Raw genomic sequence first — 19,249 nt, 5'->3', positions numbered from 1 at the left:
AACTGGACATTGACATGGACAGACGTGAAATGGAGTCTTCGTCTTCGTCAGATCATGAAGACAAAGGTATAAGTCAATGTGGTATTGGGAGATGGACTTGAGTCGGTTTAGACTTGGGTTTCCCTAAATCACATAATGTACTATATTGCATTGATTGATTGATATACTTGTTTTTTTGAGTTATAGATTACAAGTATTAGAAGAGTAATCTTATGACAGAAGTGCCGTTAGTGGTGGGATCGCCACGGGCACATTGCACGATGTCATAAGATGGTGTATTGGCGGTTGTGCCAAAGACTGTCACTGGATGATTGATTATCGATGTGGGTAGACTGATAGCTTCTTCTATTACTGTTGGTTGATATTATATCGATGTGGATAGATGTATAGCTTTTTCTATTACTGTTGATTGATATTATATCGATGTGGATAGATTCATCGTTCCTTCTATTACTGTTAATCGATGTTATATCGATGTGGATAGAATCGGACTTTGTTCTACTACTGGTAATCGATGTCATATCAATGTGAATAGAATCAAGGCTTGCTCTATTACTGGTAATCGATAATATATCAATGTGAATAGAATCAGGGCTTCGTCTATTACTGTTAATCGATACTGTATCGGTGTGGATAGAACTGGAGTCTTTTCTATTACTGTTAATCGATACTATATCGGCGTGGATAGAACTGAAGTCTTTTCTATTACTGTTAGTCGATATATGCAGACCGACGTCTGGAACCGGAATCCCTAGACTAGGATTGAGTCTAGTCTGAATTTTGTAGCTACGAGTATAGTTGACAGTGTGTTATTGATTATGTTTCAGATTCGTTACATATTGTTGATACCTGATTACATGCTTTATATTTGTTATATGATTGCATGTTTCATTGATTTATACTGGGAGTTATTCTCACCGGTTTATCCGGCTGTTGTCTTGTCTGTATGTGTACTTGACAACAGGTGGGACAGGTTCAGGGTCGAGGAGATGAGGAGATATCGAGTTAGAGTGGAGACTTCGGACTTTGATCTGAGATAGGGTTTGAACAATTGATATTAGATGTTAAACTCTAGTTTGAATAAATGTTTTGTAATACAGGATTTGTATTTTATATACTGAGATGTATATATGTTTTATTTCACTACGTTCCGCAATTTAAAAAGAAAAATTTTTAGACCCTGTTTTATAATTGATTAATTAGTCTCAATGATGATTAAGAACTTGATTAGCGTCCGGGTCCCCACAATTAAAGAATTAAATATGTATTGAGGTTGGTGGTCGACATCATACACTAAATACGATAAGCACCATGTCATTGATCAGGCTAACACAATCTGAAAAATTTGATGTATGATACTGATTATTAGTCAAAAAATTTAATCGACATACGTTGTATTTAAGAAATTTTTCAAAATTAGCGAAGTTTCTTATTTTTATTTTTTTTATAATTATATTGTTTTTTTAATTTAAATATCTATTATTTTTTAATAATTATTTTTTAATAATATAATCACATGCATCGCACGTAGGGTGAGCAAGATTTCGGTTAAACCGAATTAACCGACCGAACCGAGCCAATTCGGAAATTCGGTTCGGTTATTTCAGAAATTCGGTATTCAATTTAAAAAATTCGGTTATATCGGTTAATTTGGTTTGGTTACGGTTTTCAAAATTTTGAAATCGGTTAACCAAATTAACCGATATAGTAAATATTATTATTTAATAATTTTTTATTTATCAATTCTTATAAATATTTTAATTTTTAATTTTGAAATCGATATAATATGTATTAATTGTGTTCAAATAAAACTTATACATATGTGATGTGTGTGATTTTATGTTTTTATGCATTTGTATAAACTATAAAGTTCAAAAAAAATTACATATATAATTAAAGTTAAATCACAATTTTTTTTAAACTAATCGACCGAATTAACCAATTTTAGTTCGGTTCGGTTTTCATCGGTTATAAAAATTAATTTGGTCGGTTCGGTTATGGCTAAATATTTCGGTTTAAAACGGTTCGGTTATGTCTAAATACTTCGGTTTAAAACGGTTCGGTCGGTAACCGAATTGACCGAATGCCCACCTCTAATCGCACGGGTTAAATACTAGTTTACAATAAAAATTAATATTTTTGGCATAAAAGTCATATTTGTTTCCATAGACGGCCCAAATTAAATATCTATCTCACAAATTGAACCGCAAGATCGTCTCACATGAGTTTTTGTGTACTCGTTTAGCAAAGTCCGATGTGGAATGAATATATATACACAAGATATCAAATGGTGTTTTAAATTAATATGGAAAACGAAACAATACTCGAAATACTACGACATTTGTTAATGCAGAAGACCGAACAACAAATGAAACACCATAAATCCAGAAAATGTAACAATTTACCTCAATCAAGATAAAGATTAAAAAATTTGGAAGGGCAAAATCTTAAAATATGTATTATTAAGGACTCAAAGGTAAAAACATAATTGAGATTCTTGTTCTTGATTGATACAGATATTAGACTAGTAAGAAACACATGCATTGCATTTTAAAAAGGAAACTAGGAGAAATTAATTTACATTGAAAAACTATAATAAAGTGTTACATTTGTACATTTAACAAATAATAACTAAGATATTAATTTGATATTTAATTTGTTTTCAATGTATTTATTTAAATTTTTTCTTGTTTAATTTTGATTTTCCCTTCATTTTTTTTCCTTCTTGCTTTTTATTTCTCTTTTGGTTTCTTTAGTTTTGAACGTTAATAACTTTGCATCATGTGGTATCTCCACTTCAATCTTTGTGCTCTTTTTTGTTATAGTTTGATCTTTCATTGGGTTGTTATGTGTCTTCTTTTTTCGTTTTTATATCTCTTTGACCGGCGTTTTCTCCATTTCTTTTGGTTCATCTTTTTTCTATCACACTTTTTGTTTTCTGCAATGCATATATTATAATTGACTGGCCATTCTTTCGATCTTCACCACCAAATTTGTATTTGCATGTTTGTTCTTCTTCGAGTTGTTGCAAATAGTCAATTTAAATGTTTAACTGTAATTAAATGCACTTTATTATTTCGTTTAATTATTTTATGAAATGAAATCATGAGTTATAATAACAAAGCAAAAATTTTAAATTGAATTATTTGTTATCTTTTGGATGAAATCCTTGACTAATACTCTAATTAGCATTGTATCAGTGTCTTCAAACAATGTTATTCTTGCAATATAGTCATTTTCTTGGACTGATAATGTCAAACAATATCTATAAAATACAGTATTGTCAATATTATTATTTTTTTAGATTTTTTTAATTAAAATTAATGTTTAATTATTTGTTGTGCTAACCTTGGAATTATAGTGATTTTAATGTCCACATACTTTGAGTAATTGTCTTCATTAGTTGTTTTGATTACACTTCTCATACAATTGTTGCATTGTCGACGATGAAGTTAATAGGTGGGGCCAAAGTTGGCAAATTTGAATTGCCTACTTTGAGAGGAAGAAAAAAAAACGTGCTGCAGGAAATTTCGTGGAAGTATGAATACGCGTTTTTAACGTGTATTCACACTGACAGGAGGCTCTATAAATAGAGCTCCTCTCTTTATTCTGAAATTATCCCTTCTTCGAGTTTTTTCTCATCTTATAAGAATTTGAGTGCTTAGTTTTATAATATTTGTGAGGTGTTTTGTTCTCCTGTAGTAAGAGAGTGTGTGTTCTCTTTGGAAACACAGTGAGTGAGTTGTACACCACAAAATATTATAGTAAAATTCTTTTCATCTTGCCCGTGGTTTTTACCCTAATAATTTTTAGGGGTATTCCACGTAAATCTCAGTGTCCAGTTTATTCTTTATTAACGGGTTTTATTATCTCAAATTCTACACGTGGGACCAACAAGTGGTATCAGAGCCTTGGTTTAAAATTTCTTAAAATTCTGAGTATGCTCTGCGGTTGCAGCCTAGAATGATCTTCCACATCAGAAAAGATTATTCGAGATTTTTTATTTAAGGCAAGATTATTTTGTCCAGTCTATAAAATTGTTGTAGACATAATGGCGGGAATGTACGAGATAGCAAAGTTCAATGGAAGCAATTTTATGATGTGGAAAATAAAGATACAAGCAGTTTTAAGAAAGGAGAATTGCTTGGCGGCTATTGGAGATAGACCAGTGGAAATTACGGATGATGGAAAGTGGAATGAGATGAATGATAATGATGTTGTCAATTTACACTTGGCTATAGCTGATGAAGTTTTGTCAAGTATCTCTAAGATAAAAACAGCAAAAGTTATCTGGGATACTCTGACAAAGATGTACGAGGTCAAGTCGTTACACAACATGATTTTCCTAAAGAGAAGTGAAAGGATCGTGTGTGTTAGCGCCTTCGAAGGCATTTCACACACAACAACCTTCAATGAGCTTCAATAGCTCGTGTTCTAAGAATATTAACACCAATCGAGTTTGGTTTTAAACCAAGTGGAAGAAACTCGAAGTAATCCTTCGTAAAGAAAGCTGGAATGTTAGAAAATATTTTAACTTGTGTAAACTGACTAACTGAAAGAACACATATTAGTTTTTTGCATTCTTGTCTTTCAGTTATAGTAACAACTGAACACACGAACACTCTAACTAATCAAAACAATTTTAAAGCGATAGATAATTAGTTAAATACACAAGATATGTTTATGAATGTTCGGAGACTTCAACTGCTCCTATGTCACCCCTTCTATCTCCACGGATAGGATACACTAGAAGACTTTGATTTATACAACTACGTGTACAAGCCCACTCAGCTAGGACTTATCTACTGCCTAAACTGAACTCCTAGCTACAAATGAAAACAACACTTTCAGTCAACACTTATTTAACGTCTATGTGAGAAAGGCTACATACACAAGTTTTACGTCTTTGTGCAAGACAATTTTGGGTGGTTTTGAGAGTGAATGTGTGTGAGAACTGAACAGAAACGTTCTCACACACTGAGGGATAACAGGCTTCTAAACTAAGCAGATATCATGATAAATAATTCCCTCTGGGATTTAAGTGTTTCTGAAAGCTGATATGCAACTGAGCGTGCCCTTTTCTCTCTAGTATTGTATATGTGCTCTCTCTGTTATTTGAGTCTTCACCGCTCTTCTCTTTATATAGAAGGAGGAAGCTGAACGTACAGTGAGACTCATTTATTGTATCTGTTGCATTTGAATCAGCTTCTTGGACTATGTGTCTCGTCTTTTTGAATGTCCCTATGAAGCATTTTGTCTTTAATGTTCTGATGCAACGTCCATTATTGTCCTTTGACTGGACAATCGCTTTGTACCTTCTCGCACAGCTGGAATCCACTCGAAGGAATCTATCATCGTCCATAACTGAAGGATTCTGACTGATGCTTCGAACTGGTCAGTTTGAACTGATCTTTCAGTTGGGCTGGTGAAATCAGTTGACTCGTCAGTTGAACTGATTTCACACTCATTCAGTTGAACTGATCAGCTGGGTTTCTTTATCAGTTGAACGCTCTTTCGGCTGGCCAGGCTTCTGAGGTTTTCTTGCTGAATTACCTATCAACTGGTCAATCAGTTGTACTGCTCAAATGATGTAGCCAGTTGAACTGATTCATTTTTTAGCGATCAGTTGGGTCTTCAGTTTTGCGATGTAAACAACTCGTAGATGATCCTAGATACTGCACAACAAGGGTAGATCATTATTAACACTATTAACAAGTTTTGTTACCATCAAAATCAAGATTGCGAACTTGAAAAGATCCAACAAGAAGACTTTATACTCTTCGGATGGCGGAATCCTCATCGATGACCGACCATATCAATACACTAAATACTCTATTTGCCCAACTCACTTCCATGGGGCATAAAATAGGGGAAAATGAACGTGCAGAGCTTCTACTTCAAAGTCTACCAGATTCATATGATCAACTTATCATCAACATAACCAACAATATTCTTATGGGCTCTTTAAGATTCGACGATTTCTTAACCGCGGTTCTCGGAGAAGAAAGCCGGCGCAAGAATAAGGAAGATAGGTTGGTAACCTCGAAGCAGACAGAGGCTTTACCGATGATAAGATGAAGATTTATGGACAGTGACTCCAGTGGGAACCAAAGACGAGGTAGATCAAAGTCAAGAAGTAAGAAGAAAAATATTTACTGCTTTAAATGCGGCGGTAAAGGGCACTTCAAGAAAGAGTGTATGAGTATCGAGAAAAATTCTCAAGGAAAAGTGGCCAGTACTTTAGGCAGTGGTGAAATATTATTCACCGAAGCGGCAACTGTTGCAGATGGCAGACACAAATTTTGTGACATATGGATTATGGATTCAGGAGCGACGTGGCACATGACGTCTCGGAGAGAATGGTTTGATCATTATGAACCAGTCTCAGGAGGATCTGTATTCATGGGAAATAATCATGCCTTGGAAATCGCTGGGGTCGGTACTGTCAAAATTCAAATGTTTGATGGCACAATTCGCACCATACAGGAGGTATGATCATTTCATACCATACGAATGATAGCATAGCTGATTTTCTGACCAAGTCAATGAACACTGATAAGTTTGAGTGGTGTAGATCCTCAAGTGGCCTAGCGGAAACGTAAGCAGCAGGTAATGGCAAGATTGAAAGGATGTGTGGAGATGTGTTTGATTCTCAATCAAATCTCAAAGTGGGAGAAATGTCGACAATGAAGTTAATAGGTGGGGCCAAAGTTGGCAAATTTGAATTGCCTACTTTGAGAAGAGGAAGAAAAAAACGTGCTGCAGGAAATTTCGTGGAAATATGAATACGTGTTTTTCACGCGTATTCACACTGACAGGAGGCTCTATAAATAGAGCTCTCCCATTCATTCTGAAATCATCCCTTCTTCGAGTTTTTTCTCATCTTATAATCATTTGAGTGCTTAGTTCTATAATATTTGTGAGGTGTTTTGTTCTCCTGTAGTAAGAGAGTGTGTGTTCTCTTTGGAAACACAGTGAGTGAGTTGTACACCACAAAATATTATAGTGAAATTCTTTTCATCTTGCCTGTGGTTTTTACCCTAATAATTTTTAGGGGTTTTCCACGTAAATCTCAGTGTCCAGTTTATTCTTTATTTTCGGGTTTTATTATCTCAAATTCCGCACTTGGGACCAACATCCATGCATTGTACCAAGGTTTTGTTTTGTTTTCCACTTTTGATATCTTGGCTTCAAAGTATTAGAGAATATCATGCGATTATATTTTTTAAGATAAAAAATTCTGATTTAATTTCATTTTTTATTTTAAATTTGAGATTATAACGATTTGTACATAAAATTTTACTGGTATTGATATTTTTTTTATTTTAGTGTGATTTTGATTATGTTGTTACTTGTTATACATATGATATTTTCATAAATTTTAATGAAATAACTTAATTTTACCTTTTGAAGTGCTTCTATGTGTTTTATCAATTGTTCAATAGTGATCTTAGTTGAATATTCGATTTGCTTGTCTACCCACATGTAGTTCATTATCTTTTGTTGTTATTGTTTTCCACTTGTTGATGTTAATGTTTAATATCATTTTTGAAAATAAATTTAAATTTTTAGTTTCAATCAATTTTTAATAACTTAAATAATTTGCAATTTCAGTATTTAAAATTTTTTTCACTTAATTTAAGAATGAAAATTTATTTATATATTTGTATGTAATAATCACTTCAATAAACATTAGTATGATCTAGTGGATAAATTAAATTAAATTGTTTACCATGTTTTCTTCTCTATTGCTTCATTGCAATAAGGTTTTAGTAGCATTCTCGTAGTCTCTGATGATCATAGTCGTATGTCACCTATAATTTTTGGCAAAAATTTGTGTGAGACAGTCTCACGGGTCGTATTTGTGAGACAGATCTCTTATTTGGGTCATCCATAAGAAAGTATTACTTTTTATGCTAAGAGCATTACTTTTTATTGTGAATATCCGTATGGTTGACTCGTCTCATAGATTAAGATCCGTGAGACGGTCTCACATGACACCCACTCATAATTTTTTATTTCATTAGGGTATTTATATATTTTTTTTAAACATGAAGTATGTAAAATATCTCATGGTTTTATATTATTATCTAGATAAAATATTGATATCATGTTTCAAATGCTACAATTTCATTGTTTTTTCCTTCCATTTCCAATAAATTTCTTTCGTTTTATGTGATGTCTTCCCATAAACTTAATGTCATTGTCTCTAATTTTCACCATACATTTTATATTGAATTATTTATCAATTTTGAATGATTGAAATTCTTTTTTAAACTTATAGTATATTGATGAGCACAATTTCTCTTCTAAAACGATCCTTTTCCTTCCCTCGAGAAACAACTTACGTGTGGTTCACCTTCTTCACAGTTCCAATTATATCTATTTATGTATATTTTGACATTAGTTTCACATGATGCAAAACATTTAGAAAATACTTTACAAATCTTACCAATGTTTTTGCTTTTATTTATTTCATCGCCCACTTACGCAAATGATTTGATGTTAAATTTGCAGATAAAATTTGTGGTGTTTGAAATTAGTTCTGTAATCGTCGTATTGGTATGAATAACTAATTAAATGTCTTGATTGACATTTGGGTAATTTTAGTTATCTTCATCACATTTACTTCAAATATTTGATATCTCTTGTTGCTGAGCAATTGATTTTGGAATTGATCGATGGTATTTGAAAATAGAAGATAATGTATCATTTGTCCCAACATATACATAAAATGTTTATGTATCATTATATTATTTTGAATTTATGAATCCAATCGCATGATTTTTTTCATGTAAAATTATGATTTTTATCTTATCATCAGCAACTACGAGTTTTCGAATCAACTTGAATTATGCGTTGAGGCAATCGGATTTTCTTATCGAAGTATGATTACTTGTATCATTACATTTTTTTGATTTGCTCTCAATAAACTTATTGGTATATAAATATATTTTTCCATGATTATACAAATTTGAGTTTGAATATGAAGATTTAGATGATAATGAATTTGAAGTTGGTATAAAAATTTGCCAACTGTTGGGATATATACATAGTAGATATATAGTTTTGTAGCATTAATGAAAACTGATTTTCGTTCAAGATTAAATTACATTTAATGATTAATTAATATAAGGTTTATGTATTTTGTGTTAGTCAATTATTTTATTTGTCGTTTCATTTTTCTTAATGAAATTTGTATCATTTGATATATTTTTATTTGTGACATGATTTTATACATTTTTACTCCATTTTTATGTTTTTAAATTATTTTCATTGTTATTAATATTATTATTATTATTATCAATTTTGTAATTATTGGTTCATTATTTAATTAATTTCAGTGACATTTATTATCTTTTGGTCAAAATGTGCCTTTTCATATCTTTCGTGGTCGGATGATTAAAATATTTCATATTATATATCTATAAAATCTCGTGTGAAATCGTCTCATGGATACTAATATGTGAGACGGGTCAATCATACCGATACTCACAATAAAAAGTAATACTCTTAGCATAAAAAATAATATTTTTTCATGGATGACTCAAATAAGAGATCCGTCTCACAAATACGACATGTGAAACCGTCTCACACACGTTTCTATTATATTATATACCTGAAAAATGGAACTTGCGAGATGATAATGGAAAAATAAAGACGGAGAGTCGCAAAAGACAGAATATTTTCCCATTTTCTCGAAGAAAATATTTTGCAGACTGATTCATCGCAATTTTAATGCCTTCCAAATTCCACCTCCCCACTTTTTTAGCTCATCACGTATTCTTTTTATGGTTTTTAAGATTAAAGTGGGGATTTAAATGAATTTTGATAGATATATAATATCAAATCTTGTATTATTATGGCCAAAGAAAAAGCTTGAATATTCTTTTTTAATGTTATTGCGAAGATTCGAGCAGAGTCAAACCCATTCAACCATGTGAATGATAGAAAATTACGCTACCAAATACAATTTTTCAAACTAATTCTTTGTCAAAGTTGGACCAACTCGTTTGCATCACCAATGAATTAATTCAACGCAAAAATCCCACTAAAATTTTCTCTACAACCTTTATCCCAAGTCCCAAAAACTGTTCTTTTTTAGGTAATAAAACTGAATCTAGTGGAATTTACCTCAAGATGAAGGATAATAAAAGGATGTCTTTCTTGGAAGCGTATCAAGGTAATAGAGTTGGAAATCATCGGATGATCTAAGCTGTCTTATGGAATATTTTGTCGTTTTTTTTTTGGGTTTAAGATGTGTCATATGATGTTGGCTTGAAGTTATTGGCTCAGAAAGTTGTTATCCTTACCGGCCTTTCAGAGATTGAGTTTCTTGATTCCTCAACGACGAAGGGCTTTTTCTGGCTCAGCATTTTAAGGTGATTTAATGATTTATGTGCAAAGGGGATTCATAAAGATTGAAAATTGGGTGTTGTGGAGAATTTATAGAAGAGTTCGAAGTCTTCTTGGATTTGATCCAGTCAAGTTTGACTTCAAATAGTAAATGTTTTTTTTTTTCTTGGAGAATTTGAATCACTATACAGCTCCATTTCTCGATGATTTGGTCAGGGGTGAAGATTTTGATGAAATGGTAGTTCTTGCCCTACCATTTCAGATGGTTTTAACATGATTTTGAATCAGAAAGATAGTTTATTTGGTGGGACTGGTTAGTTTGGTATCAGATGGATGCTCTGCAAGTTATTTCCTCCGTGACTCAGATTGTTTCGAGCATGGTATCAGCAATTGGGGCGATGGAGCAGGCTTCAAGGGACCTTGATGAAGCTCCTAAGAGGATTCGAGGCCTAGAGGAGTTTGTGTACGAGCTCGAGACTTTGGCACGCCGTGTTAAGCAAAAGCATGCTCACAAGCTTCACAATCCCCAATTGGACAGACAAATCCAAAGCTTGAATAGCCTCATTGCTCGTCTTCATCCGAATATAGTGAAAGCTAGAAGAGCTGCGTCTAGAAGCAAAGCTAAAAATTTTACGAAGATAATTTGGAATTCTATGATAGGGGATCCACTTGGAAAGATATTGAGCTCGATGAGGCATGACTTGAATTGGTGGCTTGAATCTCAGATATTGACTGAGAATGTTGAAAATGTGATAGAAAATACGGCAAGAAACATTCCTATGAGATTAAAAGTAGGCTCGGATCATGGCTACCCGATTTCCAATAAATGTGCTTATATTAGAAGTTTACTCGAGCAAAATGGCCCTCGTTGTGTTGTCCTAGTTGTTGGCCTATCTGGTATTGGGAAATCATGTTTAGCTCGTCAAGTAGCTTCGGATCTCCCTCCAAAGTTTGTGGATGGAGCAGTTGAGCTTGGATTTGGGCAATACTGCAGTAGGGTTTCTTGTCATGGTGATAAAGATGAATATCAGAGGCGATTGGCAAGAAAGCTTTGCAAATTTCTGGTGCAAATTGGTTTTTGGAAGAAAATGAAAGATGAAAATTGTAGAGATCTTGAGTATGTTAGTTGCTTGCTTCAAGAAGCATTGTATGGGAAGCGCATCTTGGTACTTTTAGATGATGTGTGGGAACAAGATATCGTTGAACGCTTTGCTAAGTTATATGATAATGATTGTATGTACCTGGTTACCACTAGGAATGAATCAGTATATGAAATAGCAGAAGCTGAAAAGATAGAGTTGGGAAAAGATGATATTAGAGAAATAAGCAAGAGTGTTCTCCTTTACCATAGTCTCCTTCGAGAGGATGAGCTACCAGTATGTCCTTTATTGCTATTTGTGCTTGTTTACTGACATTCGATTTTAACCAAGATAATTCACATTTTTTTAACATGTTTTTTGTATACCTAGGAAGTGGCTGAGAGTTTGCTTGAACGATGTGGTCACCATCCTTTGACAGTTGCTGTAATGGGCAAGGCTCTCAGAAAAGAAACTAGATCAGAGAAATGGGAAAAGGCCATTTCAAATCTATCCACGTATGCAGAATGTGCTCCAGGCCCTATATCATATGTGAATGAGAAAGAAGCTGAGAACACGGTTACCATTTTCGGATCATTAGAATTTAGTTTAAATGCAATGCCTGTAGGCTCTAAAAAACTCTTTGTTGCTTTAGCTTCACTTTCTTGGGCAGAACCTATCCCAGAAATTTGTCTAGAAGCGGTTTGGTCAGTTCTTGGTTTGGATACTTTATTCTCTCTCACGGTATGTAAGCTCATTGAAAGCTCATTGCTGACAAAAGTCGATGCTGATTCCTCATACCAAATACACGACATGGTTTCCCTTTACCTAGATAGCAAGACAAATGATTCAGTTAAAATGTTACTTACTGATTCGGGATCAGAGAAAAATGCGTTTGTCAGTCCATGGCTTTTTATTTTTGGTAAGGAGACGGTTAAAGTAGTTTCTGAGCAGACGATTGAGTATTCTCTGTGTCTTTCCAATGAAAAACGAGCAGTGATAACCTTGGAAGCAATTACTCAAGCCCTTGAAGTGAGCATGTCAATTTCTGAATTCGAAGCCAGCAGAGTAAGCTTCTGCAAGATATTGGGACCCAAGATTTCAAGACTGATATCCTCAGGATCACTGGATCTTGTTGTGGCATCTGCAATCACGATCACGAATATATTTACCAAGACTGATTATTCTGAATATTTCCCATCTCTTGAAAACACAGAAACAGTAGACAAATGTGCAGATATTTTGGAAACCTGCGAAGATCCTCTGATTCAAACCAGTATTTTAACTGTCCTAGCAAATCTTGCCGAGTTCGGAAGCAAGAGGACTGCCGATGAAATTCTCCAAAGAATTCCCATGAATCAGTTGGCAATTTTGCTTTCTCCCCTTTCGGAGGAGTGGCACGAAAGTGTTTTTACGACTTTAATGTCTTTAACCAGAGCTGGGAAATCGAAAGCTGTGGAGAAAATGTTCTCTTTTCAGATAGACAAGAGCCTAATCAAACTGCTCGAGACTGGATCAGACGTCGCTCAGAATAATGCCATTGTCTTGTTAAAAGCATTCTACGAGCTTGGAGGCCCTGGCAGTAGTTCACTTCGGCCCGGTACCTTAAGTTCACTCCCTTGGCAAGCAAGACTTCGACTAGAAAAGTTTGTGTTATCTGACCAAACTTCACTGCCCTCACCAAAGCCACAGACTTTTGAAGATCTGATTCAAAATCTGTTTAGCAGTGAAAGCAAGCTGATTTTAGAAGCCATGCAAGATCTTATACCAATAATGGAAAAGGTTGAAGATACAAGAACAAGGGATATGATCCTTCGCAGCCCCCTCATCGGAAGACTTTCAGAGCTCCTCCAATATGGACAAATCATGCAAAAAGACCAAATCAAGTCTGAATCTGCTTTTCTTCTGATGAAGCTCGCTTGCTCCGGGGGAGAGCCATTTATCAAGAAGTTTCTCGAACACGATATCATTAGCGAGCTCGTGAAAATGATGCAGTGCACAGTCACCGAGTTACAAGATTCGGCTTACACCACCCTACATAACATGCTTTTCAGCTCTGGTGGAGGATTAGTTGTGAACCAAACCCTCCAAACAAGTGTTATCGAGAGATTGGTTCATTCAATGGAGAGCAAATCACCAAAAACCCGAGAAGTGAGCGTGCATTGCGTTCTTGATATCGTTGAAGTGGGAAACAAGACATGTATGGAACGGATGTTTGGTTTGCAAGTCGTCGAAAAGCTTGTAAAGATCGAGAAGGATGCCGGAGGGAGTGGTGAGTACGTAGTTGGACTTCTGAAGGGAATAAGCAAGTGCAAGAATCTTAATCCGACAGAACGAAAGGTTATGAAACAGCAAGTAATTCGGAAGGTGAGGGGAACTTTAAAGAATCATAAATTTCAGGTTCAGATATTAGCAGCTGTGGATGCCTTCATGTCTGAGGGATCTAAAGGCGCTAGTAGCAGTGGGAATAGGAAGAAAACATAATATTTTGGGTCAAAATCGTAATATGCTTGAGCTCGACTCGACTCGACTCGACTCCGACTCTTAATCTTGTTGAAGCTCTATCTTGGTCAAGTGCTCAATTTTATTCTTCATAGTTGAACCACTTGATTGAGTTGCTTGATCTCGAAAAACTTTTCATTCATAGATTATTAATCTGAAGAATCTATACTCGTTGAGCACAAAATGGCTAAAGAATCTTTGGGGATTAAAATCTCGCTAAATAATTTTTTTGATGACAACCCATTGCGTTTCTATTAGATATGAGTTCATTTAAAATTCAAATTTGCATATAATTTGATGGTTATGCAATTAAGTCGACTCTTGCTATTCAACGAATTCAAATTTGAAATTGATCGTTTCCACTCGCTACAACTAATAATTAATGCTTGCTTTCTTATTGGAAAATGATTTAAGAGGTTGGTTTTAATTCACTATATTTATTACATTTTCACTCTACTATAAAGAAAATGAATTAAAGTTTATTCAATTGAGGCCTCTTGTTATTTGCCTCATGTGAGCATTAATTGATTTTATGACAAGAATTTGTGTGAGACGGTCTCACGGGTCGTATTTTGTGAGACATATATCTTATTTGGTTCATTCATGAAAAGTATTACTTTTTATGCTAAGAGTATTACTTTTTATTATGAAATCAGTAGGGTTGACCCGTCTGACAATAAAGATTCGTGAGACCGTCTCACAAGAAAATTATTCTGATTTTATTTATTTAATGAGTAATTTGTTACACTATGATCATTTATTATACATGATATTTTGTTTAGAATCTTGTTTTCAATTGAGCGAGGAGTTTTGTTACAATTAAGTTTCAAATCAAGAATTCGTATCAAATTTAAGATTTCGACATCAAATATAATCATAGACTAATACAACAAGAATCTTAATTCAAGATTAAATGTCATATTGTAACTAGGTTAGATAATTTGCACCATTTATGCTTTGGACTTTGATTGGTATTGGATCTTACATTTAACGAACAATCGATAACAAATTTTATAGCTTTTATACTCATTCTTTTTACATAAAAGTAAAAATAAAACCCAGTTAAAGACATACAACTCAAAAAAAAAAAGGGGTCAAAGAATTTAATCTTGTAGAAATTAATCATAACATAAGCATCAATTTGTAAGAAAAGAGGAGCATGAGGTCCAAATCCAATGAGTGGGTGAGAAAAATATTAAATATTCCCATTAATTTTTTTAAAATTTACTTTAATTGGCACTTGTCTTCAAATCCTTATCTTATAGCACCAAAATCTTTGTCCATATCATCCATATACATATACATATATATATATATACATATATATATATATATATATATATATATATATATATATACACACACGTAATAAATTTTGTTAAACAAATCCTTTTGAATTAAATTACATAAGGATAATACATTAGCTAGTGATAGTTATTATAGTGCTATATGATGCATGATACCACACCAAATATTCCATAAATAAATAAGCTAGGAGATTGTTGAGGTAAGTGTCTCTCAAGAAGATTTCACTGAATTTAGCAGAAAAGGCAGTGCCAAGAAGTCAGTGGGCGTTGCAACCGCTGGCTTGACAAAACTGCTAAGTAAATGAGAAATGAATTACTACTTACTGGATCAACAGGTGGGTGTATAAATACATAAGAGTAGAGAATAAGGAAGCTATATAAGGCTCGGATGGGTCTGAAGAGGGTGTGGGCGATCGGCGGTGCTATGAGGTTGCACGGACGATGAGCAACTCATAGCAGACTTCTAGGTGAAGAAAACATGAATGAACCGATCTCAAGTAGGAAGGAGAGGGATTCCAAAACTGTTCAGGCATAGGATTGTGTAGTTGAGAAGTGCTTAAAAGATTTGATATTAACTACTCATATCAAGAATATGTATATTCTTTTTGGGAGTCTATCACATAAGAATTTCAAAATTAAGTGTGTTTGACTTGGGATAATTCTGAGATGAGTGAAGAAAAGGGTATCTCAAATCAGATGGTTGATGTTATCGAGATCTTGGAAGACCTTGAAAATATCAAAGTAAAGTTCCCAGAAGAGGACAAGACACTAATCTTCTTGAATTCTCTACCAAGATAGTATGAGAATTTCTGAGATGCCCTATTGAATAGAAGAGAACAATCCATCATTCATGAGGAGGTGTAATCTGCAATAAAGGCCAAAGAACTATAAAGAAGAATTCAATCACACAGGTGAAGGTCTTAATACCAATGGAAGACTTGAGAAAAGACAATATAAGGGCATCAGAAATTGATCAAGATCTAAAATCTATCATAAATTAAAGTGTTTTCTATTTCACAAAGAAGGTCATGTCAAACGCTAATGTTCAGATCAAAAGAAAAAAGACCAAGAAATAATTAATGATAATGGTGAAGCATTGGTGGACTCTGATGGGTATGATTTGGGAGAAGTACCGGCCATTTCAGATCAAGACACGATGAATGAGTACATATTAGACTCAAGTCGTACATTCCACTTGTGCCCATCAAAATTATGGTTTGAGTCTCTACAAGAATCGAACTTAGGCTTGGTTATTACAGAAAATAATAAGTCATGTAGAGTGAAGAGAATTGGAACTATTGGGTTGCGTATCCATGACGGGGTAGACAAAATTTTTGCAACAAGTCAGGTATGTTCCTGAACTCAAAAGAAATCTTATATCATTAGGCGCTCTTGAATCAAATGGATACTCTTTCAAATCTGATAATGGGAATATGAAAGTACGTAGAGGAAAAATGGTTGCCATGAGAGCTATCAGAAAGAACTCATTATACATTCTTTTGGGAAATATATTGTTGAGAAGATCATCGAATGTTGAAATTAAAACCGATATAATATGTCGAGACTTTGGCATCTAAGACTTGGTCACATAAGTGAAAAAAGGCTAATCGAACTGTCTAAGCAAAATCTGTTTTGTGGTGGTAAGGTACAAGGCTTGGAGCCTTGTGAGTTCAACATATTGGGAAAGGCAAAAAGTGTTAAATTTAGAATAGGAAACCATACTACGTCCAGACCAATTGAATATGTTCACTAAGATGTGTGGGGACCTTCACGAACAACTATACATGGAGGAGGAAAGAATTCATTAAGACTATTGTAGATGACTGCTCAAGAAGACTTTGTGTATATGTACTGAAATCCAAGGATGAAGCATTATCCAATTTTAGAGAATGATCGTCTATGATTGTACACCAGTTAGAGAAAAGACTCAACATATAATTCTTTGAACAATTCAATGAGCTCTCGGACTTAAGGGGATTATCATGCATAAGACTACCCAGACCCGGCTCTAGGGGTAGGCGCCCTAGGCAGCCGCCTAGGGCCTCTCTTTTTGTTAGGGCCTCTAATATAATTAGGGCTTTAGTTTTGGGCTTTTTTAAATTTGAAAGTGGACTTAATCAATAAGAAAATCAAGCCCGAAAAAAAGCGCAACAAAAAGCGCGGAGAATATGAACATTTTGTTATTTGATTTTGTTTATATATGTCATTTCCTATAATTAAATAAATTTATGTAGCATATTAGATAATGTCGATTAATTATGTGCATTTAATCATCAGTTTTTATGTGATATTTGTATATTTAATTTTAAAAAAAATTATATAAAACATTCACCTAAAAAAATAGCCTAGGGCCTCCAAATTTCTGAAGACGGCCCTGAGACTACCCCTGAAACTCCACAACAAAATAGGTTGGCAGAACGAATGAATCGAACTTTATTAGAAATAGTAAGATCCGTTATATTGAATTTTTGACTTCCAAAAGGTTTTTGGGGGGAGGCAGTATCTACTGCATGTTAATTAATCAACAGAAGCCCCACGAGTGCCCCGAATCTTAAAACTATAGTGGAACTTTGGAGTGGAAAACCTACAGGCTACTCGAACTTGAAAGTGTTTGGTTGCTTAGCATATTCCCATGTCAAGGGGGAAAAGTTAGAAACTAGAACTCTCATGTGTATCTTTATTTGTTATCCTACTGGAGTTAAGGAGTATAAGATCAGGAATTTGGAACAAAATGGTCCTAGATGTTTCAATACAAGTGATGCTACCTTGAATGAAACCAAGAGGTGATACTCATGGACTAAAGGCAGCTTCCTTTGAAAGAAAACCTATTTTCTAGTTATCAAGTTGAGGTGGAGTACTTTGGTGATATCGAAAAGTTCGCTCAAGGACAAATTGAAACAATACAAGATGAAGCACATTATGAAACAAAAGCCCAACATGAGGATGATGTTAACAAATACATGTTAACAAGGGATACAAAAAGAAGAGAGATCAAACCACCTCAAAGATATACACAAGCTGACATGATCTTCTTTGCACATACTCTTGCAGAACAGGTGGAGTCTCCTGAACCAGCATCCTTTAAGGAATCCATGAGCTATAAACACAAAGACAAATAGTTAGAAGCAATGAATGAGGAAATAGACTCAATGAATAAAAATAACACTTGGGATCTAGTAGATAATCCAAGAGGACGACGAGTTGTGGGCTGTCGATGGATCTTTAAGGTAAAGGAAGTTGGCCCAAAATTTTCCAATGTAAGATATAAGGCATGACTAATGGCTAAAGGATACACGCAACTAGAGAGAATTGATTTTAATGAATTATAATCTCCGGTTATTAAACATGGTTCTATTAGGCTCATGCTAGCCTTAGTTATACTGTTGGATCTAGAATTGGAATAGCTTGATATCAAAACCGCCTTCCTCCATGGCAAACTTGAGGAAACTATTTTCATGGAGAAACCTGAAGGTTACTCAATGACTAACAACATAAACAAAGTGTGTGTGTTAAAGAAATCTCTATATGGTCTCAAGCAAAGCCGAAGAGAATGGTACAAGAGGTTTGATGAGTTGATAACCCAATATACTTTACTAGGAGTAAATTTGACAGCTGCATGTACATGAAGAACAAAGATGCCCAATCAAGAACGTTATTGCTCTTATATGTTGATGACATGTTAATAACAAGCAAAAGATTGATCTTCAATGGGGTACTCAGTTCTAAATTTGATATGAAGGAATTTGTGGAATCAAAGAGAATACTTGGAATGGAAATAAACAAGGACAGAAGAGGGGAACTCTCTTCGTCAATCAAAGTTTATATATTAAGAAGGTGCTTTTTCGGTATAGAATGCATGAATTGGAGGAAGTTAAGCTCCAATAGGACATCATTTCAAACTGTCAAATGATCAGTCTCCGGCAGATGACACGGAAAGGGACTTCATGAAAGATGTCTCTTATGCTAGTGGGGTGGGCAGTATGATGTATGTGATGGTTTGAACAAGAG

General features: G+C 34.3%; 1 protein-coding gene across 1 annotated transcript; it reads left to right on the top strand.

Annotated features, from left to right (window-relative positions):
* The first annotated feature begins 9,973 nt into the window (after nucleotides 1-9,973).
* On the top strand, nucleotides 9,974-14,145 carry LOC140803461 (uncharacterized). Its single transcript, XM_073159351.1, has 2 exons — nucleotides 9,974-11,732; nucleotides 11,826-14,145. The coding sequence occupies exons 1-2, from the start codon at nucleotides 10,686-10,688 to the stop codon at nucleotides 13,914-13,916; spliced, it is 3,138 nt and encodes a 1,045-aa protein (XP_073015452.1). The 5' UTR covers nucleotides 9,974-10,685; the 3' UTR covers nucleotides 13,917-14,145.
* Nucleotides 14,146-19,249: the final 5,104 nt, after the last annotated feature.

This window comes from Primulina eburnea, chromosome 10 (genome assembly GCF_022965805.1).
Source record: "Primulina eburnea isolate SZY01 chromosome 10, ASM2296580v1, whole genome shotgun sequence".
In the NCBI taxonomy this organism is placed as follows: Eukaryota; Viridiplantae; Streptophyta; class Magnoliopsida; order Lamiales; family Gesneriaceae; genus Primulina; species Primulina eburnea.
Note: the sequence above shows the minus strand (reverse complement) of the source record. Positions and strands in the feature narration are given on the sequence as shown.

What these genes read in the sequence shown, in the direction of transcription:
- LOC140803461 (XM_073159351.1), top strand. Translation starts at nt 10,686, where the DNA reads ATGGATGCTCTGCAAGTTATTTCCTCCGTGACTCAGATTGTTTCGAGC. An exon ending in TTCGAGAGGATGAGCTACCA is followed by an intron (nt 11,733 to 11,825) that starts GTATGTCCTTTA and finishes TTGTATACCTAG; the next exon opens with GAAGTGGCTGAGAGTTTGCT.